This window comes from Peromyscus leucopus, chromosome 8b (assembly GCF_004664715.2).
Source record: "Peromyscus leucopus breed LL Stock chromosome 8b, UCI_PerLeu_2.1, whole genome shotgun sequence".
NCBI lineage: Eukaryota > Metazoa > Chordata > Mammalia > Rodentia > Cricetidae > Peromyscus > Peromyscus leucopus.
In genome coordinates this window covers 98,900,563-98,927,621 of record NC_051086.1, presented here as the reverse complement: position 1 = coordinate 98,927,621, position 27,059 = coordinate 98,900,563, and the positions used below count along the sequence as shown (strand labels likewise).

General features: G+C 54.0%; 1 protein-coding gene across 1 annotated transcript; it reads right to left on the bottom strand.

The window, feature by feature from the left end:
* Positions 1–119: 119 nt before the first annotated feature.
* LOC114686960 (kinesin-like protein KIF19) lies at positions 120–26,622 on the bottom strand. The gene is given in 21 exon segments (XM_028861656.2): positions 120–688; positions 897–1,056; positions 1,285–1,350; positions 1,352–1,683; positions 2,569–2,656; positions 2,796–2,901; positions 3,131–3,264; positions 3,851–3,972; positions 4,064–4,334; positions 4,779–4,974; positions 5,114–5,297; positions 5,844–6,009; positions 7,454–7,576; positions 8,364–8,510; positions 8,945–9,139; positions 9,484–9,609; positions 11,274–11,410; positions 11,713–11,800; positions 12,492–12,602; positions 24,584–24,664; positions 26,460–26,622. Coding segments are annotated over 21 exon segments (3,003 nt in total). The 5' UTR covers positions 26,499–26,622; the 3' UTR covers positions 120–557.
* Between the last annotated feature and the right edge of the window lie 437 nt (positions 26,623–27,059).

Below are 27,059 nucleotides of genomic sequence, written 5' to 3'. Positions count from 1 at the left end.
GCCAAGGGAGATGGGCTGCTGGGAGTGAAAGGGCCAGGAACTGGGTGAATCTTAGAACCAGACATGACACATTCCAAAAAACTCCATACACAACCATCAAAACCCCAGTATGACTTTATTTAAAAGAAAGGCAGAAAAAAAAAAAAAGCAACAGAGAATTTACAAAACCAGAATCCCTCCCCATCCCTTCCTACCCTGTGTGAAGTCCTGTGGGCTCCTTCCCTATCCCAAGCTCACCCTTGCCCAGGGGTGGAGTCCTGTCTCACTAACAGCTCCTCTTCCCCATTGCCGAAGCCAAGATTGACCCCAGGTCTGTGCAAGTTTTTGGCAACAAGGTTCTGTCCAAGGCTGAGAGGCCAAGCTGCTGGGCCCCCTCCTTTCTAGGGGCGTGGAGAGCATGGAAGAGTTATGCAGACAACCCCACCGATTCCGGGTCACAGGAGCCCAACTCTCCAAGCTCTTGCTCCATGGAATCTCCATCTGCCTAACTTCCACCTCCCAGTCCCTGCTGCACCCTGCTCAGTCCTGGGGGCAGAACAGTAGGCGCCGGGGGTCCCTCAATTATGCCGGAGGCGTCCATCTTTGCCAAGAGTGCTGGAACCATGGGGCAGGCTGGGCCCACGCGTAGCTCTGCGGGAAACACCAGCTGGGTTGGGGGGAACAGAAAGGGGAGAGGGGTTCCCAGAGCCTATGACAGGGGAAAAGCCAGGATCAGTTGCTGAGGAACGCCTTCCCTCCCCACTGGCCTTGAACTTCCTAGCGGAGCAATCCCAGTTTGTTAACCCCACCAATATTGTTCCCCGAATCATGTTTCCAGTAGGGGCAAGAGCCCTGTATATTTCCCCTCTGAGCTGGTCAAGGCCCCTCCTACCCAATCCTTCTTGATCGGTACTGACCTGTATTCTGGCTTGGAGGAAATTTGATCTTGGCCAGAGGCAGTGTGACCTTTCCCAAACGTCTGACACCAGGGGATGGCCGCCCACACACTGGCATCCTCCGGTCTGAAATGCCCTCTGAGGGATGAGGTCCCAGCAGGTGTGTTTTGGGACGAGACAGCTGTACAGTTGGAAAATAGTGGAACTGGATGGAGAGAAGCTCAGCGCTCAGCTACAGAACCCAATCCCCTAGCTACTTTATTAGGCTGGGGACAGTTGTGTTTCAGATCAGGGCCTCTGGGCATAGTGAAGGGCTAGAAGTGCCCTGTACCTTCTTGGGGGAGCTAGCCCTCAGGGCCTCGACCGTTAGGAACCAGCGCAGGCATCTCATCCCTGCGTCTTGCCTCACCCCTTGTCCTGTGACCTCGAAGGACCGAGACCTCCGCTTCCTCCTCTTCGCCTCCAGCGACTCCTCCCCTTTTCTTGCTGAGGTTTTTCTTCTGACCCCGCACCCAGGGCCCAGGGCCATCACCTCGAGGTTCTGCTGCCCGAGAGGGGCCCTCGCCAGTGCTGCTGGACAGATTGTCTTCGCTGACAGCGTGCTGCAGTGTGGGGCTGGGCGGCCGCTTGCAGGCCAGTGGACCAGACGGGCGAACATCTTCAGCCTCGCTCATCGAGTGCAGGGACAGGCTGCTGCGTTCTGTGGCAGGTGCCAGCAGGTGGCGCCCCTCCGATCCCAGGGCCCGAGAGCGCCGCTGGGCAGCCTTCACCGAGATACACTTGGTCCGAGTCAGGATCTCTTTCTTCTCTACGGCAGATATCCAACCCAAAGTCAAGGCCACTTCCCACACCCCTTCCTCACAGGTCAAAAGTGAGCAAGAGCCAGGACTCACAGATTTCACCCCCAGAACTCTAACTCACTAGCTCTTTGAGAAACTTGGAGCACCCCCTCAGAACCTGAATTTCACTTGTAAATGGGATTGCAAAAATGAAAACTCCGGGGCTGCTTCAGAGATTAACTGAGACACTGGGAGTCTAGACTGGTGTCGTAGGCCTGTAATCTTTGCTCCTCAGGAGGCTGAAGCCGGAAGATCAGAAGTTCAAGGATGCCTGGACATGGTGGTGCAGCATGTCCTTTAATCCCAGCACTCGGGAGGCAGAGCCAGGTGGATCTCTGTGAGTTTGAGGCCAGCCTGGTCTATAGAGTGAGTTCCAGGATAGCCTGGGCTACATGATGAGACCCTGTCTTTAAAAAAGGCCTGCCAGCTGGGCAACTTAGACCTAATCTCAAAATAAAAAGCGAAAAAAGGGACAAGGGATAAGCTTAGCGGTAAAAATGCCTATTGTATGTGAGACCCTAAATTCAATCTCTACTAACTCCCTTCCTCCAAAAAACCCCAAACAGTTTGGACAGTGGTTTTAGTCTATTTGTCTAGGGGGCAGAGATTTGAATAGAATTAGCTAGAATCCAGTGGGCAGGGGGTGACAACTGTCCCTATTTTAATTTCTGATTGTTCCCCATCGTCTGTGTGTCCTTAGGCAGGTGGCCAGTCCTTCTGGTACAGCCAATGAACAGATGGGTACCTTCAGCAGGGGCAGAGAAGAGGAAGGAGCTTTGGGCTTGGTCATCTGAGCAGTCTAGACAATGTCAGGCAGTGGGGGCCAGGGCATGTGACGTGAAGGGCACACCCACCTTTCTGGGACAGAGGGATCTCTGACAGGTTCTCACTGCTGTCCGGGGAAGAGGTGATCTGGCTGCCCAGGCTGTCCCGTGGAGGGGCCTAGGGGATAAACCGTTTGGAAAGAGGAAGGCCTTGAAGACAGCAGGGACCCCACAATGCACTCTGCAGAGGCTGTGTGGCCTTGGGGGTGTGCTAGCCTTGGAAGAAATCCACCCACTGCTGGGCACCCAGAGCTCACCTGCTGGGTCACCAGGGTGCCCACCTGGATGGGAGGTGGAGTGGGCACAGAGGAATTCTTTGCCTGCCAGGCCTTGGGACTGGCCTTGAACACATGGTAGGACTCACTGCAGTTGGCAGAGGAACAGGAGGCAGCTGTTAACCAGGCTAGTCATCCCCGAGTCTACCCCCACCCTAGAGGAGAAACTGTTGGTGCCAAGGGGGAGAGAACCCACAAATCCTGGCTGCAGACCCGTGCCCACCACCTCACTATGCTTCTGGCTCCATCATCCCCACTGAGCCCTTTCCAGGGCTGACATTCCTCACACAGGTTAGGGAGCTATCAGCAAGTCTCACCTGTCTGTGCCAAGTGGGGGTAGGGCGTTGTTTTGGGGGCGCTGGGTCTCAGAACTCAGTGTCTTCACACTCTCCAGGTCAGAGTCCGGGGTCAGTGTGGTCCCCGATCGAGTGATTTTAGGCAAGGAGCTGTCCTGTGGGTGTATTGGGGGTGGGGGTGGGGGTGGTCAATGACAAGTCCTTGTCACTCAGTAACAACACAGAGTGACAAGGGCTATAAGATGGGCTGGGTGACCCGGAGGGCACCGGGCCTATGAGCTGGGTCCCCTGCAATTTGGGGTCTGCTAGGCAGTCTCAGTGGCACAGCTCAATAGCCTGGTCCAACTAGAGCATTAGGTCCACTTTTTCCTTGATTTTTAGAAATCAGTTAATTAATTATTCCATCTGTTTATTGTTTGAGACAGAATCTTGCTGTACAGACAAGGCTGGGTATCTTTCAATCCTCCTGCCTCAGCCTCCCAAGTGTTGGGATTAAAAACTATTCTATTGACTAGTGATCACTTGTGAGATCTCAGATGGCCAGTCCTGACCTTGTGACCCTAGGTTGGGACAAGTGTCAGGCCAGATAGTAACGCCCAGAAATGGGAACCCTCACCCAGGTTTGGCAAGGCAGAAGGTGGGAAAGAGAAAACAAAAACAAAAACAAAAGCCAACTGTTGGAACTTGGCTGGCTTGATGGGATCCCCATGTCAGCGCATTTAGGCCGGCCCAAGCGCCCACCTGCAGGGCCCTGGAGGCCACGCGGTCCATGATGGTGGCCCGCTCCAGGCTGCCCTCCTCTAGCTCCCGAAGGTAGACTTCATAGAGTTCCTCCAGGTGCCGAGGAACCTCCAGATTGTAGTCTGTAGGTGGGGGGAGGGGAGCTGAGGGCTCGGCATGGGCTCGAAGGCCCTCAGACAACGGCCCAGGCCTTGCGGGGCGGGGCGGCCCTACCGTCGATGATCTGCCGCTGGCCCTGGATGATCTCCTCGCAGAGGCTGCGGTGCTGCTCCAGGAGACGTACAGCCTCGCGGCGGTGGCGCAGGGCACTGTCGCGGAGCAGAGCGTGCGACTGCATCTCGGTGTTTTCCACCTCCAGCTCGTGCACTCGGCACAGCAGGCTGAGCACCTCGCGCTGCTCCTCCGAGCCGATGCGCCGCGGCAGCGTCTCTTCCAGGCTCCGGCCCCGCGCTCGCAGCTCCCGGCAGCGCTGCTCCAGCGCCAGCTGAGGGAGGGAGGGAGGCACCGGTCAGCGCTGGGCCAGTCCTGCCGGCCCAGCCAGGCCCTGCTCTTGGGCTTTCTGACTGGCCTTCAAAACTTATTTTTGCGTCTTGCAACTATTCGGCGCTTATGTGCCCACGTGACTCAACCATGCCCTGCGACAGCCCTTATTCCTCCACAGAAGGTAAAAAAAATCTGTTATTATATTGACTACCATCTTCTTAATCCTTGCTTTATGCCAAGCATTAACTTAACTTCCAGAGACTCCTTTTGGGCATCACCATGGGTGCTCCCGTTTTAGAAACGGGAAGTATGATACATACAAAGACGTAGAAACTTGCCAAGGTCACCCGGGATTTGTGGCTTGAACTCTCAGGCCTCCCTCTTCCCCAGCCAACCCTCAGCCTCCTCGTCCTCACTCCCCCTGCCTGCCCCCAAGCCAGGATACCTTCTGCTTGCGCAGCTTCTTCTGTTCACCCACCAGGGCGGCGATGTTTTCCCGGGCTGAGGCCACGTCTGGTGGCTCCAGGTTATCTGGCTCATCTCCTGTGTCTGAGTCCTTCTCACTGTCCTCTTTGGTGTAGGACTCCTTCCTTCGCTCCTCCCGCCACTTGAGAGCCCGACGTGACTTCTCGTGCTCCCAGCTGCCAGCGGTCCCCGCCCAAGAGAGACACAAGATTCAGCTCATGGGGGCGGGGCATCGTGTTTCTCAGTTCCAGGCTCCTCCATGACAAACCTGAACCTGGGCTGGGCCTGGAGGGTCCCGGGACAGGGCAAGCATACCCCGCGATGGTGAGTAGGTGACGGGAGGTATCAATCTGGACTTCCATGGCCTGGTTCTCCAGCTCCAGCAGACGCCGCCGCACATCCATCTGCTCGTGGAAGGCGCTGATGAGCTGCTCCCGAAGCTGTCCCATTTCTGCCTGCCCCTCCTGCCCTTCCTGCCCGCTGTGGAGCTGTACCTCAGCTGGGGAGTGGGAGGGGTGTGAGCTCAGGCGGACCTGGGGCTCTGTCCCCCCAGTTCCTTCCCAGGTCACTGCTTCCATTTCCAACTTCTTGGATTCCTCTCCTCCCACCCTCCCCTCCCACACCGTATCTTCAGACGGCTGCCCAAAGACAGCTCTGGATCTTCTGCGTGGATCGAGATTGTGCTAGTAGCCCTCACAGCATCCTTGTGCCAACTACAAAAAGGTGTCCCTGTTTCTCTGCTGTCTTTTGGGAAACCATCACAGCCAACAGGCAAGGCTCAGTGAGTGGTACGCCTCCTAGCGGCTCGCAGGGCAGCCCTCCGTATAAGAGCCTCAGATCATCCCATCCCATCTCCAGCACAGCAGAGATGGGGTCCCATTTAACGCTGGGGAAGGTTCCAAGATGTGGAGTAACTAGTCCGAGGCCACTCAGCCAGAGGAGCCAGGGTTAATGCTGCTGGTCCTAGAACCTCATAAGGCTGCCCCGAGAGGGCTGCTGGGAGCATCTCCCACCTCCAGACCCACAGGACCATATATATGCATACCTTGGATATGGCGGATGTCACCTCGCTCCAGTCGGCCCCGGGCCTGGCCCCGCCCTGCCTGCTGGTCGATCTTGCACTTTAGTCTCTGGATCTCACCTCGCAGGTCAGCAATGATGCTAGTGTACTGAGCGATGTGGTAGGAGACATTGAGCAGGTTCTGCTTCACCTGCAGGGAGTCCAGGGTTAGGGGTGAGGGGGGTACAGTCACCCCAGGAGCCAGGCCTGCCTGTGGGACCTCCCTTTCTCTTCCTTCCCCTTTGCCAGTCCTTTTCAATGGTATCCATGGCCTCCTTGCCTCCATCACCACAGGCTGCTCTCACATCTGCATGCCTCGGTTAGACTTGTAATCCTAAAATTCCAGCTCTGCTGTCAACCTCAGTGGCTCCCTATGGCCTAAGGAGCCATACCTTCTCCTGGTAGTGAAGTCTTGCCACTGGGATTCTTTTCTCTTTCTTTCCAGATTTTATCTTTTGTTCTCACTTTATGTGTATACATGTGTGTCTGTGTGGGAGTGCGTGCACATGAGTGTGGGTGCCTGAAGAAGGTGTAAGATCTCCTGGAGCCGGAGTTACAGGCAATTGTTAAGTGCCTGACGTGAGTGTTGGGATCTGAACTCGGGTCTTCTGGAGGAGCAGCAAGTGCTCTGAACCGTTAAACCATCACTCCGGCCTCATGATATTTTTTTTCTTCTTGGATTCTGTTTCTGCACGCGTGTCCTGTTCTAGTAGGCAGTTCTGCTGGTCTCTCCACAGCCACAACAGACAGCTCATCTCCACTTCTCATTTCCCTGGTTTGCCTTGGCACCTACTGATAGCATCAATTAAATAATTACCTGCTTTTTTTTTAAAGATAGGTCTCATGTAGCCCAGGTTAGCCTTGAACTCATTGTGTAATCAAGGACGACCTTGAACTCCTGACTATCCTGTGTCCACCTCCTAATGCTGCATTGCAGCGTTCACTAGCTTGCCAGGGTAAGCGGCTTCTGCCTGGCTAGTCACAGTCAGGTGACCTGTCCCCGTGAAGTTCCTGGAGACCGAGTGACAATGTTGGGGGGAGTTGTAGATATTGGAAGAGGGCTCACTGCACACCACTTCAAAGTTAGCCATTCTTCGCTCAACGCTCACAGAGGCTAAGACTGACTTCCTGACCAGAGAACATGAGTTTGACCATGAGCTTGGGAACCAGGCAGACTCAGCTCCTGTTGCCCTGTCCTCAACTAACTGTGAAGTCACTTTATATCCTTAAGCTTCATGATCCTAAACTGTATGGTGGGGAAGCTGTAACTCCTGCCTGGCTCAGAGTGGCACTAGGTAAGGGAGCCTTTTACTGTGACCACGGTGGTGACATGCTTTGGACATACAGAGGACTGAGCAACCTCTGAAGAGGAAGAGGAGGCAGAGGGATGGAATGGGGACAAGCCCGGAGTGAGAGGCACAAGAGTGGCTTTGGGGGCCAAGGGCTCCAGGCAGGGAGTCAGGGGCTGGGGGTTCAGGGAAAGGGCCTGGGTAAGGAGGTCAGTGCAGAGAGAGCGGAGTGCTGGCAAGGGTCCCCACAGGACTTCAAATCTCGGTCCAGGAGGGTGTGCTTGGGGGCAGTCCAAGGGCCCTCACCCGAGTCTTAATATTCTTGGCTCTGCCGGCGTAGGTCAGGGTATTCCGGGACTCCTCAAAGGCAGTGCTCGCTGGACTGATGTGGGCGATCATCACTGTGCGGCTGTTCCCCCCTAATGAGTCCTGGGGGGACAGAGATGTAGCTAGAAGGCTTCCCTGGGTATACATACATGAACACACACACACACACACACACACACACGTGCATGCAGGCACGACATGAACACATGCATAGAGTGGTGGTCCTTTTCAATTATGCCCACTTTCCTGGCTTGTGGATGCAGTCCTCATGTCATGGCAGGCCGATGTGGGCCTTCACAAACCACAGGCCTCTGCTGGGATCTTGTTTCAACGATGTCATAGTTTAAGCCTACAGGGAAACTCTCTAACCTGTCTGTGCCCGGGTTTCCTCATCTGTAAATGTAATACTTCCTAACTCACAAAGCCACTAGGGAGGCTTTTGGTCTGGTGGGAAGAAGCCCTTAAATACAGCAAAGCATGGGAACTCACTGATACCAAGTCTATAACTGAAAGCCAAGAGTGGCCATGTCATGAGTAAGTGGTCCCCCAAAGCAGCTCCATTGGTAGGTAATAAGGCTGACCACCACAAAGGTCCCAGATCCAGGTTCTCTTTGACTCACAGCTCTGGGAGGAGGTCCTAGCACAGCTCTTATTCCTTCTCTACCCAGGGATATAGACAGCCCCTGCTGCTTGCAATCAAATTTCAGATCAACCGTGGGCACACGCTGTTTCAGCTTAAGGGAGTCTCAAATATGGCACGAGGCATACTGATACATAATAAACTTGGCGATTCATCTGAAATCCAAGTGGGGATGGCTGTGCATTGTTTATGTGTGGTCTGGCAGGCCCACTCTTAGGGCCAGTGCCCAGGCCCAGCTTGTTTGGGTACCTTCAGGAGCCGGGTGAGCTTGCTGTCTCGGTAGTTGATGTACTTATTGCCGCCCTTGTCGCTCAGTGCGTTGATGCAGTTGCCCAGGGCAAGCAGAGAGCGGTTGATGTGGGCCCCCTCCTTCATGCGCTGCCCCCGGTTCTGCGTCTGGGGAGACAGCAGAGGACACAGCCATGGCCTTGGGGGGTAACCCACTGAAGCTTCGTTCAGCTCCCTCACAACACCCCAGTGACCCTGGTTACAGACCGCGGCCTCTCTACCGAGGTCCCTGATGGTAGAGGCGACAGGGCACGGAAGGAGGCTTTCCTCAGCCAGTCCTCTCTTCTCCCCGTCCTCTCTTCCCGGAGCAGCCTGTCCCTTCAAGATGTCAGGCCCATTGCTCAGCCCCTCACTCTGGGGACTCCACTTGCACCCTGACATCCTTGAGACACCCTCCCTTCCCAACTGCCCCATCCAGCTAGCCTCTCCCTGAAGACCTTCCTCCTCTGAAATCTGGCCTCACCTGGAGGGCTATCACCCCTCCCCTGATTGCTTCTCTCTGGGGGGCCCTCACTCCTCTGTACCCTTGGAGCAGGCCTCACCTGGGAGGCACGCTCAGAGCCGGCCAGGTCAATCATGAACAGGCGGCCTTGCCGCACCTCCTGTAAAATGTTCTTGACCCGGCTGCGCTGGCGGACTGCCACCTGGAGCACTGCGTGGGAGCGGGAGGACGTCTGGTTGGCAGCCGTGGGCTCCTGTGTCCTCTGCCGGTTCCCCTTCATCAGCAGCTGCATGATCTGGGAAGGAGAGATGGAGGTGACTTTGGGGGACCCTGTAGAGAGAAGCCTGAGGTTGGTGGGAGAAGTCCAACCTGTTAGCTTTCCAGGGTGGGCTAAGGGACCTGGACAGTCCTCTCCAGGCAGCTCTCTGTGTAAATGGAGAAGCTGTGTGGCCTGGCTACTTACTAGGGTGAGTATGTTAGAGTGTGATGAGTATGTTAGGGCGTGATGAGGGTTGTGACTTCTCTTGCCACCGCTTAGGGTATCTCTGTCTCAGTAGCTCCCTAGGTTTGGTCCCTTGTCCTGCTCCCCTTAGAGTGATTGTCCTGCCTACAGTCCCTAGCCAGTTGCTGGAGACTTGCCTCCTTGGCATTGATGGTAGAGACTTCAGTGATTCCGGCCACCTGGATCACCCCTTTGGAGTCCTCCCTCAGCTCCAGGTACCCCAGGGCGGGGTTCAGCAGGTCCCGGATCATCTCATTGTAGATCTGATGGGACAGCGGGGAAGGAGGAGGGAGATGAAGGACAAGAGGTCCAGGCCTGGAGCAGCCGAGGGGTTCCCTCTCCCCTAAGAAAGGAAGGACCACGCGCTTCTGTTCACTGGAGCCCAGGCCCAGTGTGTGTGGGAGAGAAATCCTAAGCGGGAGAAGCACTTCCTTTCCATGATGGTAGAGGCTTCAAAGCCAGTGTGGCAGGGGGGTTCAGAATCACCCGGGGCTGCCTTTGCAGAGAGGCCAGCTCCGGGCTGGACACATGGACCTGATCCCTGGCCAGATGAGGGAGCTCAGCTTGTTTGCTAGGCAACCTTCCGGCTGCTTCTCTTAGGTGCCACCATCCCCCACCTCAATCAAGGCAAGCCCAGCTGGCTGAGTCAACACCTGCTGGCTGCTTCCCTCCTACTCCTTCAGAGCCATTGTCACCCCGGAGATTATCAGCTCCCAGGGGCCAGATGGAGGCTGGCTTGCTGGCTTAGAGGCCTCCCCCACCTCCCGCCCCCTTCTGTGACCACCTCTCAACCCACAAAGTCCTTAATGGGAAGACGTTTGCTTAAGGCAGTTCTCAACCTTCCTGATACTGTGACCCTCTAATACAGTTAGTTCCTCATGTTGGGGTGACCCCCAACCATAAAATTATTTTTGTTGCTACTTCATAACTATAATTTTGCTACTGTTATGCATCATAATGTAAATACCTGATATTCAGGATATTTGATATTCGACCCCTGGGAAAGGGTCATTCCACCCCCAAAGGAGTTAAGATCCACAGGTTGAGAACCACTGGCTTAAGGAATGGGCTCAAAGGATTAGGACAGGTAAGCTTTTGAGGATGGTAGCCCAACTGCTTGCTGCCCAGGCTACTGTGAAGTGCAATACCACGTTAGAGCCAGAGGGTCCCAAGTTGGAATCTCTGCTCTGTCATCATCGTGTACCATAAAGGCAGTTGCCTAACTTCTCCACGTCTCTCTCTCTCCCTCTCTCTCTCTCTCTCCCTCTCTCTCTCTCTCTCTCTCTCTTTTTTTTTTTTCGAGACAGGGTAGCTTTGCGCCTTTCCTGGAACTCACTTGGTAGCCCAGGCTGGCTTCGAACTCACAGAGATCCGCCTGGCTCTGCCTCCCGAGTGCTGGGATTAAAGGCGTGCGCCACCACCGTCCGGCTTCTCCCTCTCTTTTTAAGATTTATTTATTTATTATGTATATAGTGTTCTGCCTGAATGTATACCTACATGCCAGAAGAGGGCACCAGCTCTCACTATAGATGGTTGTGAGTCACCATGTGGTTCCTGGGAACTGAACTCAGTACCTCTGGAAGAGCAGCTGGTGCTCTTAACCTCTTAGCCATCTCTCCAACCCCTTGTTTTTATTTTTTGAGATGTTTTCTCTGTGTAGCTTTGGCTGTCTTGGAACTTGCTCTGTAGACCAGACTGGCCTTGAACTCAGAGATTAGACTGCCTCTGCCCTCCAAGTGTTGGGATTCCAGGCATGCACCCTGAGACCTGGCTCTTGAGTCTTAATTTTTATCAAGTGGGGCTAATGCTATACATGTGGGGTGGGCAGCAGACATACTGAGCACCCCAGGAACTGCCAGTGACTGGCTCTAGGGAGGTGGACCATCCTATCGTATAGGCCTCCTGTCGAAGCCTAGTGGGGACTTACCTCCAGGTAGGACATGGACACCTCATACTCCATGTCATTGCTGGTCTCCTCGATGGCTCGGAACAGGTCATTCAGGGTCCGAACATAGATGCCCGGCTCATGGTCAGTGCCCAGCATGGTGTAGGTCTTCCCACAGCCTGGATAGGACAGGGTGGTGGTCAGCAGGGCAGGAGCCAGGGGTGAAGCCTTATTTTTTTTGGGGGGGGTACTCTGGAAACCCTGAGCTGTCGTCTGTGAGGATGCACCCTCCTAGATGGCGGAGGAATGGGGCCTTTGTGGGAGAAGGGTCCTGGGTGAGAAAAGGTTTGGATCATTCCCATGCCCTGTTCCTGAGCCTACTTGGCCAGGCTGGTGCTCTGACGAAGGGTGAGGGGCTTGGTTTTCAGGGGAGACAACAAGGGTGCGGCAGTCCTTGACTATGTCTGAGTTTCCTCCTCACCTGTAGGGCCATAGGCAAACACAGTGGCATTGTACCCTGAGATGACACCTTCAATGAGGCTCTTGGTGGTGGCCTGATACACCATCTCCTGCAGGGGAGAAGAGACTTGTTGGAGGTCTGAGACAGGACCAGGTTCTCTCTGGGAACAGGTAAGTGTCTGTCTCTGGAGCCCTCAGCCAGAGGTAATTGAGTGGGCAAAGTGGAGGAAGGGAGTCTCTGCTTACACCCCTCAGGGGTGACACCAGTCTGCAAGAGGGTTCAGGACACCGGAGAAGCCTCTTTTACAGGCGGCTCCCCCACCCCACCCCTGCTCTGAGGGTGCAGAGTCAGCCCCTGGGAGCATCTGAGCATCCGGAAGACAGACAAGATGGGATCCCTGGGAGGGTGTCAGCTTTCTCGAGCCTCTCCTACACCTGCTCTCCCTGTCCAGATGGGCTTCACAGTCCTTCTTCTGGCCCACGGAGGCCAGCTGTGGGGTGTCTCAGGTGGCTACTGTATGCAAATTGGTATGTGAGTGCTAACCGAGCATGTTTCTGCAGAAAGCCAGGTGTGCGGCTCTGCAGGTGTACAGGCAATCTGCCATGCGGGGTCAGGCCATGCAGATGTGCAGGGGAGGTCACGCAAGTACACGTCGACGTTCACAAATGGGCAAAGTTCCAGAAAGCGGATCGTTGAGTGAATGTTGGAGAAAAGGTGAGCAGGGCCCCCTGAGAATCCTCCCTTGCAGGGCCAAGTGTGAAGGGGTCTTTCCTGTGTTTTCAGACCATGCTCTCCCTCACCTGGGTGGCAGTGAAGTCAAAGGCCACGTCAAAAAGGTATGACTTCTCCCGGGACCGGTGTGCCCGCAGGATGTCGTCAGGGTCCTCCATTGGGTCCATGAGAACCACCATCTGCAAATGTCCCCGAGCGGGGAGACCACAGTCACCTGGGGTTCCCACAGTCTGGAGACCTTGCCCAGCACTATCTGCTCTCTGGGCTGCAGGGAGACAAAGCCTCTTTGGTGATGAGTGACTGTCGCCTGAAGATGTTACCATCCCAAGGCAGCAGAGAATGCTGTGTATGTGTGTGAGGGGTGGCATGTGAACCCCAGATCCAAGGCCTCTTCCACAAACCACAGTACCATTTCCCATGCTGTCTTTGCTGATGGAAAAACTGCAACACTGCTCGTTGTCACAACACACCTTTTGTGACAAGATCCATGTTGCCTACCACACCCCATCTCTAGCACGGCCTTGCTTTATCCCATTTCAATAGCAGCAAAGCACATACTCCCGCCTGCCAGGTGAGGAATTCAGAGTCCAGAGATACTTTTCAGGCTACACACTAGCTTGTGGAGGGACAGAACTCAGAACCCAGGACCTGGGTTCTGAACCAGAAGACTTTTTTCCCCTCCTTAGACAGGGTTTCACTGTGTAGCCCTGGCTGTCTTGGAACTCTCTTTGTAGACCAGGCTGGCTTTGAGCCCAGAGATCCCTCTGCCTCTGCCTCCCAAGTGCTGGGATTAAAGGCGTGTGCCACCACCACTCTGCAAATCCAGTAGCCTTAGCTGCATCTCTGCAGCTCGGTGGCCCTTGGACCCTGCCTGACCCTCCATGACTAGCCTCTAGATCATTGTAGAACAAGGCAGGTTAAGAGCTGCTGACAGCTGGGTGACATGTATGAAAAGAGCAGGTGGGCTTGGGTCTCTCCTACGTGAGCTTAAAATAACTGCATCCCTGGCCAGGACCTAGGGCTAGAGAGACCGCAGGACCCTAGGCTGGCATTCCAGCCTTGTGGCATTAGGGTAGCTGTACTCCATGTATGTGTGTATACACATGCACCAAGGTGCAGAACGGGGCTGGCTGGGTTTCTCCCCTGTTCTAAGAACGATCTCTGAGCCCACTTCACTCTGGCCAAGCATTCTGCCCAGGTCCCTGTGCTGAGCTCTGCTGAGGGCCCTGAGCAGGAATACAAGGCAAGCGGCTGAGTTCTCGCTAGGGTTCCTGGTCTAGGGTAGGGTTTGAGATAGGAAACATCAGAAAGCACTCAGGTACTCTGGGGTGGGGGGTGTTTGAGTTTCAGGGGAGGACAAAGGGAGTAGGCATAGAAGAGGACACTAGGGACATGCTCTGGATCCTAGCCCTGCCTCTCATTAGCGGAGTGGCCTCATGCCTGCATGGGGACCTGCCTGAGCCTCTGTCCCCTCCCCAGGGGAGGAAATGGTGGTGTCATCTCCTTCAGGGCTGTGCAGAGCCCCTGAGACAAAGTGTGTGACACACGCCGAGTCTCAGTGACCCTCTTTCTAGGAGCTATGAAGGAGGAGAGTGGGCATGGAGGCAGGGGAGGGGCAGGGAGGGTAAGTCACTAACTGCCTTAACCCAAGACGCTGCTATCAAGCGGAGGGTGGTAAAAATGAAACAAACAGAAGACAGGCTGAGAGCGGCAACATCGGTGGCTCCCTTACACAGTGTAGGTACCCCTGAGAGCTGCCTGGCACCTGGAGTGCCGGGCACGGTTCCCTAGACACCAGACTCTGCCAGACAGCCAGGGGAAATAAGCCGTCCCATGATCCTTACTTAATGAGGTGGGGCTGTTCCCAGGGGCCAGATGGTGTCTTGCCTTAGAGTCCATCCTCTACCAGGAGGGGAGGGGCAAGGAGAAAAGAGGAGGGACCTTCACTCCCAGTGCACACCGCCAGTACTCCTGGTGCACACTAACATTTGGTCTTGGGGCAAATGTTAGTTGGTTTTTGGTTTTTTGAGACAGGGTTTCTCTGTGTAGTTTTGGTGCCTGTCCTGGATCTCACTCTGTAGCCCAGGCTGGCCTCAAACTCACAGAGATCTGCCTGGCTTTGCCTCGTGAGTGCTGAGATTAAAGGTGTGCACTACCACCGCCCAGTCAAGCACTGTTTCTTTATTTTTCTCTTTTTCCTTCTTGTCTTGTCTGTAGCCTTGTTAGCTTTGAGCATAGGGCAATCCTCCTGCCTCAGCCTCCTGAGTGCTGGGATGACAGGCATATACCACCATACCCAGCCCCTCAACATGGATTTCTCATTATTACTCTTAGCCCGGCATCTCGTTGCTTGGAAACGGCAGAGCCAGAGATGGGAATTCTGGCTACTTGGCTCCCAGGCTGGTACCAGCGCATTCTCTGAATCTTCCCTAACCTCTCCTGCTTCCTCTGCTGTCACAGGGGCTTGTGGGGTGCCTTAGCAGTTTTCATGGTCTAAGCAGCCCCCACCCCCATCCACTTCTGCTCACATTAGTGCTCATTCCATCTGAGGGAATATGATGCAGTACAAGGAGGTAAACTGAGTCCTCACAGAGGGCCAAGCAGGAAGGGGCTGGATTTCACAGGGCAATTAAAAGAAGGTGGAGACAGTGGCCATGCCCCCACTTCACCCCTCCCAGGGAACAGCAGGAGAGCCAGGGCTCATGACTATTCCAAAGGCCTTGTGAATAGGCCAGGCATGGAGATGCGGAGGTGACCGAGGCTGATGATGAGATTGAAGATAAGGCTGTAGGAGACCAGCCTACATGCTCAACTGAACCCAGGAGCTCAGGAGGTCCCAAGTGGATCCTTCCGAGTCCCCCAGTCAGGCCTGAAGATTTAGGAGGACAAGGGCCTTGGGATTCCCAATAGACTCCACTCCACATTCCATGTGCTGGGATCAATAACACCCCCCCCCCACACACACACACACATACACCCCACACACTGGTCACCTGGATTAGCCTGCACATGGGCTCTCTGAATTCACCTGACCTCAAACATCTGCAGGACCCCTTCTCTGGTTCTCCAGGGGAGGGTGACTCCCCAGGAGACAGAAATCTCTGCCAATCAGATGGGGCTCCTGGTGAGCTGGTTGGAGGGGAGGATCACAGACAGGCTGGGTGGTGGCTTTGTGCAGGAAAGGCGCCACCAACTCTGGTGGCCCTTCCCAGGTGGCTAAAGGCTAGCAGCCACTGTGATCTCTGTGCAGAATGACTGGGCTTGCACTGCTCCCTGGGACTTCATCTGCCCTCAGCCGCTGGTCTCTCCTCAGGGCATCAGCCCTAAGGCTCTCCAAGCCTTCTGTAGGGTTTGATTCCTATCCCCGGCTATCAGCAGCTTGAGCCCTGCTCAGATCTCAGACCCAGATGAAGATAAACCCCGGCTCTGAGGGCCCTGGCATGGGTCTCCAAGGGCTGCAACAGGAGCAGAACCAGCTATTACAACTGTCATCTTGGGTACTGGGGTTCCTGTGGACACAGAGCCTCAAACTGGGGTTTTCATTAGGGAGGGTGAACAGCATGTATTGTCACCCCCCATAACACATGGCCTTTATATAACTTTCAGACATTGCCAAGTTCGCCTGGAACACCCAGTTTCTTTGATGTTGGAATGTTCCTACAGCAGAGCACTGTCATCCCACCTGCCACCACCCCACTTAATGAGGGCTTTGTTTGGGCTCCATCTGTCAGGACCCCCCTCCCATGCCAAGCCCCAGAATATCACTGTTGTGCCTGGCCACCACAGCACACAATGGAGCCCTTGTGCCCCTTGACCAGGTGAACCAGAGCTGAGCCAGTAAGGATTGGGCAAGAAGTCTGGGCTGCCATGGAGACTGACTTGGGGGTTCAGACTACAGCAACTCATTTGTGGAGCACCTACAGTGTGCCCCAAACATGGGAAAGGCCTTAGAGAAACTGAACCATGAGGCCTGGTGTCTTGCCTTCTGACGCTCTCAGATTCATGACTAGGAGAGAGCTGGTGTATGGAAGAGAGACCCCCCAAATCCTGCCTGGACAGGAAGGCAGCCTGGAAGAGATGACATTGGTATTGTATCTTCAAGGATGAACGAAAACATCCAAGAGAGGTGGTGGGTTGGGATGGGAGAAGAACATTTTAGAGAAACACATGAACAAGGTCAAGAGGTGCAAAGCCGGACATGGTCTTCAGTCTCTAGAGAGAAATGCATGGTGGGAAGAAAGCCTTATTTTTGCCTTTGGTCCTTCTTGCTGGGTATCCTCACCGTGCTGACCCAGGGCCTGCTGTGAGCCCGCAATGACCCTTTGAATGTCACCCTGGCTGGTACACAGCGTATGCCCAAGGACATTTGCTGAAGAAGGCTGCTCTTGGAGGCAGTCTGGGTGTACCAGGCACCACGTTAAAGACTTGGCATCTCATTTTCTGTGGCTTTCTTTCCTTCTAGACAGGGTTTCTCCATGTAGTCCTAGCTGTTCTGGAACTCTATACATAGACTAGGATGGCCTCGAACTCAGAGATTCACCTGCCTCTTCCTCTTAAATGCTGGGATCAAAGGTGTGCGCCACCACCGCCCAGAACCACCGTACTCTTACTATGATCTCATCCTCACTTAAGTAACTACATCCATGGGTGTGTATTTCTTGAAAAAGCCCTTGTTTAAGATCCTAGAGTTAGGATTCCAACATATGAACTTGGGGTGGAGAAGGGGGACACAATTAAACCTCTAGTGAGTGGGCTTCCCCCTCACCCCCGCCCCCCACAGCTGTCCACCCAGTCACTCACTGGGGGCAGCAGAGATGGGTGAGCTGAGGAGGAGGAACCCGGGTCCTTGGAACTGAATTAATTTGCATCTAACCAACCAGTGCCCTGCACTGAGAGCACAGTTTAATGTGGTCCACGTCTCCGCAGCCCAGCCACAAAGTGCCAGGGAGCCAAACCTGACGGCTCCTACCTGTCATCCACGAAGGAGGCAAGAGGCAGGAGGATCACAGGAAGTTTGAAGCCAGCCTGGTCCACACAGGAGACCCTGACTGGAAGAAACAAACAAGACAACCACAGCTCTGCCTAGGTGGAAGTGGTTTGGAGAAGCTGGAAGACACAGCCATCTACGAGCCCACCCGAGGGTCTGCACAGCCTTCGGGCCACCAAGCCTGGGAGACAATAAACTGTCGTTAAGGCCACACAGCCCCCCACGCACTTCCGTACACATTGCAAGCTCACGCACGCACGGGTTCCTCAGGGCAGCTCCCCTGCCTTACAGAAGTGGGTGTGGCCACAGCCCAAAGCTGGTGTGCACCGGCGCCAGGGCCTCTCACGCCCTTGGCCAGGAGACTTCACTGAAGACGCAGGCGAGAGATGGTAAGAGAAGAAGTCGGCAGCCCACCGTCTCTTTCCCCCATCCGTGAACCCCTGCCCAGACTTGAATGACACTCACCCTACACACCCAAGTAGCCCCCTCCGGGGCCTCAGCTGCCCCTGCAGCCCTTGGGCTTAACTCGGCAGAGGCAGGCAGCTGTGGGCCTCCCCTTCCCGGTCTTCACTCTGGCCTGGCTCTTCGCTCCATGCAGATGTATGTTATCAGGAGTTCTACAGTCACCATTGGAGGTGCTCCTTTCAGATCTCAGAGACAGTGTGTCATGTGACCTTGAGTGTGCTTTGAGCCCAAGACATCACTTCTGTGGGGCTGTGAATCTGGCCCAGTTGGAGGTAAAGGGGGGACTATCAGGGCTGAAGCCATGACACAGGAAGCCACACTGACACCCCAACCTACTCAGGAAGCCTCAGGTGGCCTCTGGCTTCATCCTCAGTCCAGAGACCCAGGCTCACAGTCCCTGTATACTGACAGTGGAAATAGAACAGAACCCCGATTCTGGGTGGCTGTCAGACCTGCAAGACTGATTCCGGATTTTTGTTTGCTAATGAGAACATCTGTTGCCGGTTGTATTTCTAGCTGTAGACACAGAGATCAATGAGCCCTCACAAAAGCAGACTTTGGTGCCAGGAAAAGCAGAGCCCACTGGGCCCATAAGGCCACCAAGCCTCAGCCAGCTGCGGAGGGCACAGCTGCATTTGGCTGATAGCCTAGTCAGGACCTCATCTGATTCCAGGACTCTGAGGAACCCGAGGCTCCAGATGGTGGGTGGCGTGACCTAGAAGGTAGTCTGATGTGATGTCTCTCAGGGAACCTGCTGATTCCTTTATCACAGACCCCCAAGGGATGCTGCTTGTAAACCACAGATTTCCCAGGTACCGCCTAGAATTACATAAAATCTTTGGAGAGGTGGGCCCACAAGTCTGAAGTAACAAGCACCCTCTCCTTATACCCACCCAACTGCTAGGTGTAGGAATCCTTATAGACTTGTAGCATTATCCACCAGAGCCAAAAAAAAAAAAAAAAATCAGAAATAACTCAAATGCCCATCAACTGTTGAATGGGTAAACAAGTTTATGGTATATCTATACACTAAAGTATTACTTGGCCATGAAAAAGATTGCTGTTCTGGTACGGGCTATAATATTCATGAACCTTGAAAATGTTACACTAAGGAAATGAAGCCAGACATGAAAGACCACAGAGAGTTTGATCCAATCACATGGACATACAATGGGATAGAGAGATAGGAAGCAGCTTGTGATTGCCTGGGGATGCAGTAAAACTGGCTCTACCCCCTGTTCGTTTCCCACTATGCTCTGCTCTCGAGGAACAACAGAGCCTCGGAGCCTCTCTGGATGGCACGGAGAGCCTCATATTCCCCTGTGCCCAAGGCAGCAAGCAGGCTAGCTCCAGCTGTGTCTTTGGAATCTGCTGCTTTATCCTGTATTTGTTTCTCACAATGGCCTCCGTGCCTGGTCTCTAATCCTCTCCACAGCTCTTGAGGGAGGTGGCAGGTGCTCTCTCTCCAGTGCTCTGACAGGAAACAGAGGCCCAGGGAGTCATTAGCGGCCCTCAGGCACCCAGCCAGGGATGACAGCCTTTGTGCCCCATGCCACCCTCCTGCTTTGCCCTTTCCCCTCCCCCATTGTTCTGGCCCCTCTGCCGGCCTCCTGGAGAGCCCTTGTGTGGTTCCACAAGACTCCAGAAACAGTCAGTCGGACAAGTGCTAATTATGGGATTATACATATTACTGGTTGATTTAAATCCTGCAGATAAACACAGTCTGGGGAGCTGGGAGGAGGCCTTGGGAGGGGTGTATGGGAGAAGAAAGTGGCTACTTGTCCCGAGCACCACCCCTAACTGGCATACTTTCGAGACCCCTTCTGATTTCTTGGCCTCCTTGTGTGTGTGTGTGGGGGGGGGTCAGTTTCTGGCTTCAGGATCCATCTCAGCCCATCTGCTATTAAGGCAGGAGATCCAAACACACCCTTCCAGGAGGGCGCCCACTGGGAGGCAGCCACAGGGGACTGAGGAGAGCTCTGGCAGGGGTTTACTCAACCCTGCAGCCAGAGCCACCCTACAGTTCAGCCTTTGAGAGAAGTAACTCTTATGCCCCCTTCCTTAGGGCAGCCGCCATGTTTAAGCATTCATACAGACCCTCCGATGAAGACTCTTCTAACAGAGGCAGGAAGATCACTAGGGCTCTGTGATTTCAGGCCCTGGAAGCCACTGGAACCAGCCCTTAACAAATCCAAGACCCGCTTCAACTTTCCCAGAATCCAGACGTACATTGGCCTGCTCTCTTCCTTCCTTCCTTTCCTTCCTTCCTTCCTTCCTTCCTTCCTTCCTTCCTTCCTTCCTTCCTTCCTCTCTCTTCTTTTCTTTCTTTCTTTCTTTCTTTCTTCTTCTTTCTTTCTTTCTTTTCTTTCTTTCTTTCTTCCTTCCTTCCTTCCTTCCTCTTTCTTTCTTCCTTCCTTCTCTCTGTCTCTGTCTCTGTCTGTCTCTGTCTGTCTCTGTCTTTCTCTGTCTCTGTCTCTATCTCTCTCTCTCTGTCTCTGTCTCTCTGTCTCTATCTCTCTCTGTCTCTGTCTCTCTCTGTCTGTCTCTCTCTGTCTCTGTCTGTCTCTGTCTCTCTCTATCTCTGTCTCTCTCTCTCATTTTAATTTATAATGAGACAGAGTCTCATCATGTAGCCCAGGTTGGTCTCACATTTGCTATGTCCATGAGTTTCTGATCTTCCTGCCTCTACTACCTCTCAAGTGCCAAGAGTACAGATGTGCCACCATGTCCAGTTTCTGTGGCGATGGGGATTGAATCTACGGCTTTGTGCGTGCTATGCAAACACCCTAACAACTAAGATACAGCCCTGGATTCACACTGGCCTCTTGATGTTCAGGGACTTTGCCTGTTGACATGCCCTCTTCTGTTAAATCTCATTGCTACAGGCTACCAAGCTCCAGATGTCCCAAAAGGATATGCTCAGTCCTAAGGCAGGCTCAGGACCCCTCACAGTGACTGACATCAGTGAGTAACTGTGTCCCCTCCACTTCTCCCTACTTAGGACCCATGGACACGTGGGCTATGGAGGTACCCACTATCTGCTGATGACCAATGTGCTAGCTGAGCTCCTGGGAGGGACTGTACTATAGCCTTGGATCACCTTACTCTGAGATGATACCCACGGAGGAACCCACTCAGCTCTGAGGAGAGACAGGAAGCGAGAGGCAGGACCTACCACCCAAGGCCCTAAGGAGTCTGCTTGGCAAGCCCCTCAGAAGGGCCAGGACACAGAGGCCATGGCAGCCCCAGCCCCAGGGATAGTCACCATACCTGACCTCTTCTTCAGAAGGGGCAGGGCACTGTGCTGACCACTGTGCCCAGCCACATCACCATTGCCATACTGTCCCGGGTTAGCTCCCAGCTCATCCCACTGCCCAGCCATCATGCCCGACGTCCTCAGAGAGAAGAAAAGAGAGAAAACTGGCCTGACTGAGCTACAGTCCCGAGCCCTCCTCTGGGCCAGGCATCCCTGGAGAGGACAGACGAACAGCAGGGTTCTGAGAGGGGGACGGGACAGGGTGCTGATTAGAGCAGGAGGCAGTGAAGTCTCTCCTCCATGTTGGTTCTTGGATTCCCGTGACTTAAACACCTAGTTGCCAGGGCCTAGGTGCCAAGCGGCGGCTTACTCAGGAGGCTGTCAACTTGGCTATTGTTGTCGCCACTCCCAGGCGGCAACCAGAGGGGCTAGGCCAGGCCCTCCCGTACAAACCCCTGGGGAGCTGAGGGCAAAGTGTGCAGGGGGCAGGGTGGAGAGCCCATAATGCTTAGACAGTGCTCTGAGAGCCTCGGCGGACAAAGAAACAGACTGTTGGGTTGGCCCAGCTCTGGCCTGGTGGGAGGTGTAGCTCACTGGGGTAAGCTGGAGCCAGGCCGGGCAGCCCTCCCTCTGCCCTCAGAGACAGAAGGAGCCAGTGTCTGGCAGGCGTGGGTACTTAACAGGGACTGTTCCCATCACTTCATATTGATCAACCCCCAAGGTGGCCCGGAGCCAGGAGCAGCCGAGAGAGACACCATTGTCCCAGACCACGAACCTGATATCCTTGGAGGCAGATGGACACATAGGGAGTGGCCTTGTCTCCCAAGTGCTTCGACTCTCCAGCCGTCTCCTCTCAACAGCCCATACAGCAGCTCTGGGGGAACCCCCTCCTTACAGACCAGAACTGACATCCATGGAGCTCTTCCTGTGCACCAGGCCCTGGGCAGGCACCAGTAAAGACCTTCCAAAGAAGTCCTTTTGGGGGTCTCGAAAGAAGGCTCAGCTGGTGAAGTTGCTTGCTGCAAAGTCTGATGATCTGAGTTCGATCCCAGGGAGCCACAGTGGGAGAAGATTACCAGCTCCCCGAAACTGCCCTCTGACCTCCAGACATGCACCGTGATGTGCGTGCATCTGATCCTAGCCCCACTCTAGCATAAAAATAAAAGTTTTTTTTTTTTAAGAAAGAAGGAAGGAAGGAAGGAAGGAAGGAAGGAAGAGAGAGAGAAAGAAATCTTGTTGTAGAGTGTTTGCCTAGCCTGCACAGAACTTTGGGTTGAATCCTCAGCATTTCATAACCTGGGAAAGGTGGTACACACCTATAAATTTAACACTTGGGAGGAAGAGTCAGGAAAATCAGGTTATCTCTGGTTATGTAGTAAGCTCAAGGCCGGTCTGGTTATATGAGACCCTGTCTCAAACACACACACACACACACAACAACATCAAATACCACAAACCAGTGAAAAAGAAGACAGTGGGCTGTCTTCCCCACTCAGAGTTGAGACTCTTACGCTGTCTACACACATTCTCTCTGCCCCTGCTCACCATATGGGGTTCTTCCAGGCACCTCCATTTTCCCCCAAGGGCTTTGAGGAAAAGAGCAAAGGAGAAAATCATTTGGGCCTTGCTGAGCCCAGCCCAAAGGACCTGGCCTGGGCAGCGTCTGTCCACAGCTATTCTCAGCCCCGCAGCTCTCACTCCATGCTCCCTGACCCTGGAGCCCACCTCACAGGCAGTGAGCCCTGGCACTCAGAGTAGCCAGCCACACAGCTCTGAAGCACAGGCAAGGGCCACTGTCAGGCTGCCACACCAAACCTGTTCCAGTCCCACCATTGTGCCCAGAATCACTCTAGTACCTGATCTCCAAGTACCTACCCAAACCAATACAAAACAGACATCTTGACCATGTTGACCAAGAGTTTGGTTTGGGCCTACCTTACCTCATGCTCTTACCCACTTCCTTGAGCCACAGTAGCTTTTTCTCGATGATGAAGTTGCACTGTGGCCCCACCTCAAGGGTCTTGCACACTGCAAATCCTTCTGGTTGCAATTTTCCCTCTTGAGTACATCCCTAAAGATCTCTTATCATCATCATCATCATCATCATCATCATCATCATGTTATTATTCTCATTATCATTTTCAAGACAGGGTTTCTCTGTGTAGCCCTGACTGTCCTGGAACTCACTCTGTAAACCAGGCTGGCCTTGAACTCACAGATCCACCTGCCTCTGCCTCCTGAGTGCTGGGATTAAAAGTATGCACCCCCACCCAGCAAGATCTCTTCTTTATAATTCACTCCAGTTTCAGTTAAGACAGGATGTTGATTTGAAGCACATGGTAGCATGGGATTCCTGATCCTCCTGCCTCAACCTCATGAGTGTTGGGATTACAGACACATGCCACCATATCTGGGTTCATCACTACCTCTCCTTGTCTTTTTTCTTTCTCCTTTTTCACGTGTGTGTGTGTGTGTGTGTGTGTGTGTGTGTGTGTGTGTGTGTATGTATTTGCCTTTGCATGTATGTGGGTATGAGTGCATTGAATGCACATGTACACGTCTAAAATTGATGTCAACATTTACTGTATTTCTCCTGAATTACTCTTCAACCTTCTTGGATCACTCTTCCACATCATACATGAAGACCTCTCAATCAAATCCAAAGCTCACCGATATGGCTACTCTTGTCAACTAGCTCACTCTGTGAGTTCCCTGTCTCTGCCTTCCAAGACTGCCACCACACCCACAAACATTTTTGTAGCATTTCATGTGGGTTCTGGGGATCCAAACTCCTCATGCCCATGCGGAAGCGTTTTAACCATTGAGCTGTCTCCCTAACCCCTCTCTTAAGGGAGCCTCGGTCCAGTGCCCCTTACTCCTTTCCTGGCACCAGGCTCTTTTTTTTTTTTCTAGCCCTCCTAGGTTGCAAATCTTCATTTGTTTTGATTCTTATGAGCGCCTCTCCCCATAGTAAACTTCTGCAACAGAAGAAGGGCGGGGCTTTTCATGTTGGAGGGCTTTCCTAGTTCCCAGCATGCTTTAGGTTCCTTATGAATAATTATTGCCACATATGCCCTCCCTCATCATGGTGACATGAGGACCAGGAGAGCAGACAGTAAAGGGCTTTGCCAACTTTGCATGTTCTAGAGGTGAGCTTCTGATAGACCACCTGAATATGTGCTCTGTGGATAGCAGGCGTATTTGATGGGAAAATTCACACCATGCACACCAAGATATATTTTATGTTCTGGGCCCACCCAGGCTCTGAACGCCCTTAGCTTTCCTTGGGCTGATTTAGGAAGTCTTCCCGGGAGAAGAAAGCTTGGTGATGCTGTGGATAGCCCACCCAGAAGTTGCTGTGGTGAGATATGGAGCTCTTGCTGTCCTGCCAGGTGTGCCAAGCAAGCTGAGCAGGGCTCCACCCTGCGGTGCCTGGCTGGGGCCCCAAGTACCTGCTCGTCCACCTTGTGAGCGATGAGGGTAGCTCCCTCCTCCAGCTCAGCCACGTTGATGGGCCGGACCCTTAGTGCCACCTGGGAGGAAGATTAGAGCCCTGGGTTAGGAGGACCACACTTGGCCATGGAGGGAGGGAGGAGGTCTTTGAGTTCCTTCCCCAACAGCCCTGTGTTCTCCAGCATCCAGCCATCTCTGACTCAGAGTCGAGGGCATTGCCTAAGGCAGAGGGCAGCAGGTCCATAGGGTATCTGGCTGAGTCTGAGTTTATGTCTCATTTCAAAAGCCTGTACCTCAGGGGGAGCCCCAGGGGAGAAACTGTCTACACAGGCTGCATCAGTCACATGCCCAAATTAAACACTTGCTACTCCCTTTGGCTTAAATCTGGAGTCTTGGGGACCAGGGCCAACTGTCTGCATCTGTGAGTGAGGTGCTGCTGGGAAGGGTGGTGGGTTATGACAGGAATGGCTTGGAAATTATGATGGGATAGACATCTTCTTGTTATCCTAACAACCTGAGACGGCATCCTAATACTCCCAGGAGAGTGTCACCAAGGATTTTCTTTGCTCTTTATTTCCTGGCCAGTGAGAGAGATGGTGGGTCTTCACCCTATACATGTGTCTCCCAAAAGACAGAGTTGGAGGGGGGAGTTGGAGAGATGACTCATCGGTTAAGAGCACTGACTGCTCTTCCAGAGGACTCGGGTTCAATTCCCAGCACCCACATGGCAGCTCACAGCTGTCTATAACTCCTCTTCCAGGGGATCCGATTCCCCCATACAGACATACTTGTGGCAAAATATTTATGTATATAAAATAAATATTTTTTTAAAAAAGAAGAACAGAGTTAGGGAATGGGGAGATTCTCTTCTGCTGGATGCTAGGTGGACCTAAAGGGTCCTCAGTTCATTTCATCTGCACAGGCTGCCAGATTGTCCTTATCAGCCTCCTGGCTGGACCTCCTTGCGGGAGGGAGAACCCTCATCCCTGCCCTAAAGACAATGAACATTCTGAAGCAAACCCTTTCAAAGAAGCCCTTTTTGCAGCCAGTGAGAGTGCCACAGAGTCTGGGACTGGCCCCCGGAGCTGGAAGCAAGCTTCCCTTCTCTTTGTAGAAGCAGGTTCCCTACATAGAGGCGGCATTGTAGTAACATTGCCCTGTCATCTGGCTACCATCATCTTCGGCTGCTGCAGGACCATTTGCACAGATCAAAGGCTAGGGGGCTAGGAGAGGAAGATCTCCACCGCTCTCCCCAAGTACCAAGGCTTCTCCTCGTGGTTTCAGCCTCCATCACTGATAGCCAGGAATCTCTCTCTGTCTATGGTCCTACCCCTATCCTCCCTGCCATATTTTCATCCACCACAGGCCAGGAGACCCTAGAGACTATTCAAGTGGCTTCCAGCATTTCTCTAAAATATCTGGAGTCCTGATTTAGACAAAGCCTGGGTTACAGCTGGTAACTCGCTACTCCAGACTTGGTGCTGGCTCTGTTTTAGTGGGGGGCTTTTATCTTCCTTATCTGTGGCTCCAGTCTTCTTTAAAGCAAGACCTGGCTGGGTTTAAGTTCTCTCGTTCACTGAATACTCCCAGCTTTTTTCTTAGGCAATAGCTCTGGCCTCTTTTGGGTCTTGACCTCTGAGTCTTGGCCCAAAGAAGGCTCTTCTTGGAGGGAGGGAAGTGGGGTGCTAACTTCTCAGCTTCAGGAGGTGCCATCATACTTCTGGCCACCTGTTGTCTAGAACTTGGGCAGAGTTGTTCTGCACAGTCCCAGACCCCCGTCTCTCACGTGTCTTCTCAGTGGACATTAATGTGTGAGGCTGTCAGGTCCCAGGATTGGTGGAGGGGACCAAGAAGGAGCTTGGTAGGGGGTCTCACCATGAGCTGCTGGTCCTTGGAGTCGCCATTGTCCTTCATGATTGCGGCAGGTGGAGAGCCTCAGGCCGCGACAGCTGGCATGGCCGAGACGCACCTCCACCGTGGTCACCTCCTCGGGTCGCTCTTCCGCCTCCGCTGCCTGACAACCCGAAACCAACAACGCGCCTGCAGCCCGGGCGCTGACCAGGAGGCGGGGCCGGGAGGGCTCGGCCGGCTCAGCCCCGCCCCCTGTGCTCGCTCCGCCCCCTGCTTTCCGCCCCCTGAACCTGGGTGAGCAAGATGTCTCCACCCAGAACGCCCCTCGGGCTTGCGCTGCTGCTGCAGTTACTGCTGCTGGTGCTGAAGCGCTCTGTCAGACTCAGTGGACTCCCGGCCTCAGCGTCCGGGCCTCCTTCCGGCCCAGCGGCGTCCGTTTGGTGGCTCCTCCGCACACACCCGTGCCCAGGCTCGCGGCTCCTGGCTTTGTCCTCTGCGCTCCCGGCATCCGCCTGGCACGCGACTCGCTGGGAGGACGCACCCTTGCCCCGATCATCTGCTGCCATCCTGACTGTTGCTGGGCGTCTCCAGAGCGCTCCCGGCAGCCTCGGGTTTCCATGAGCG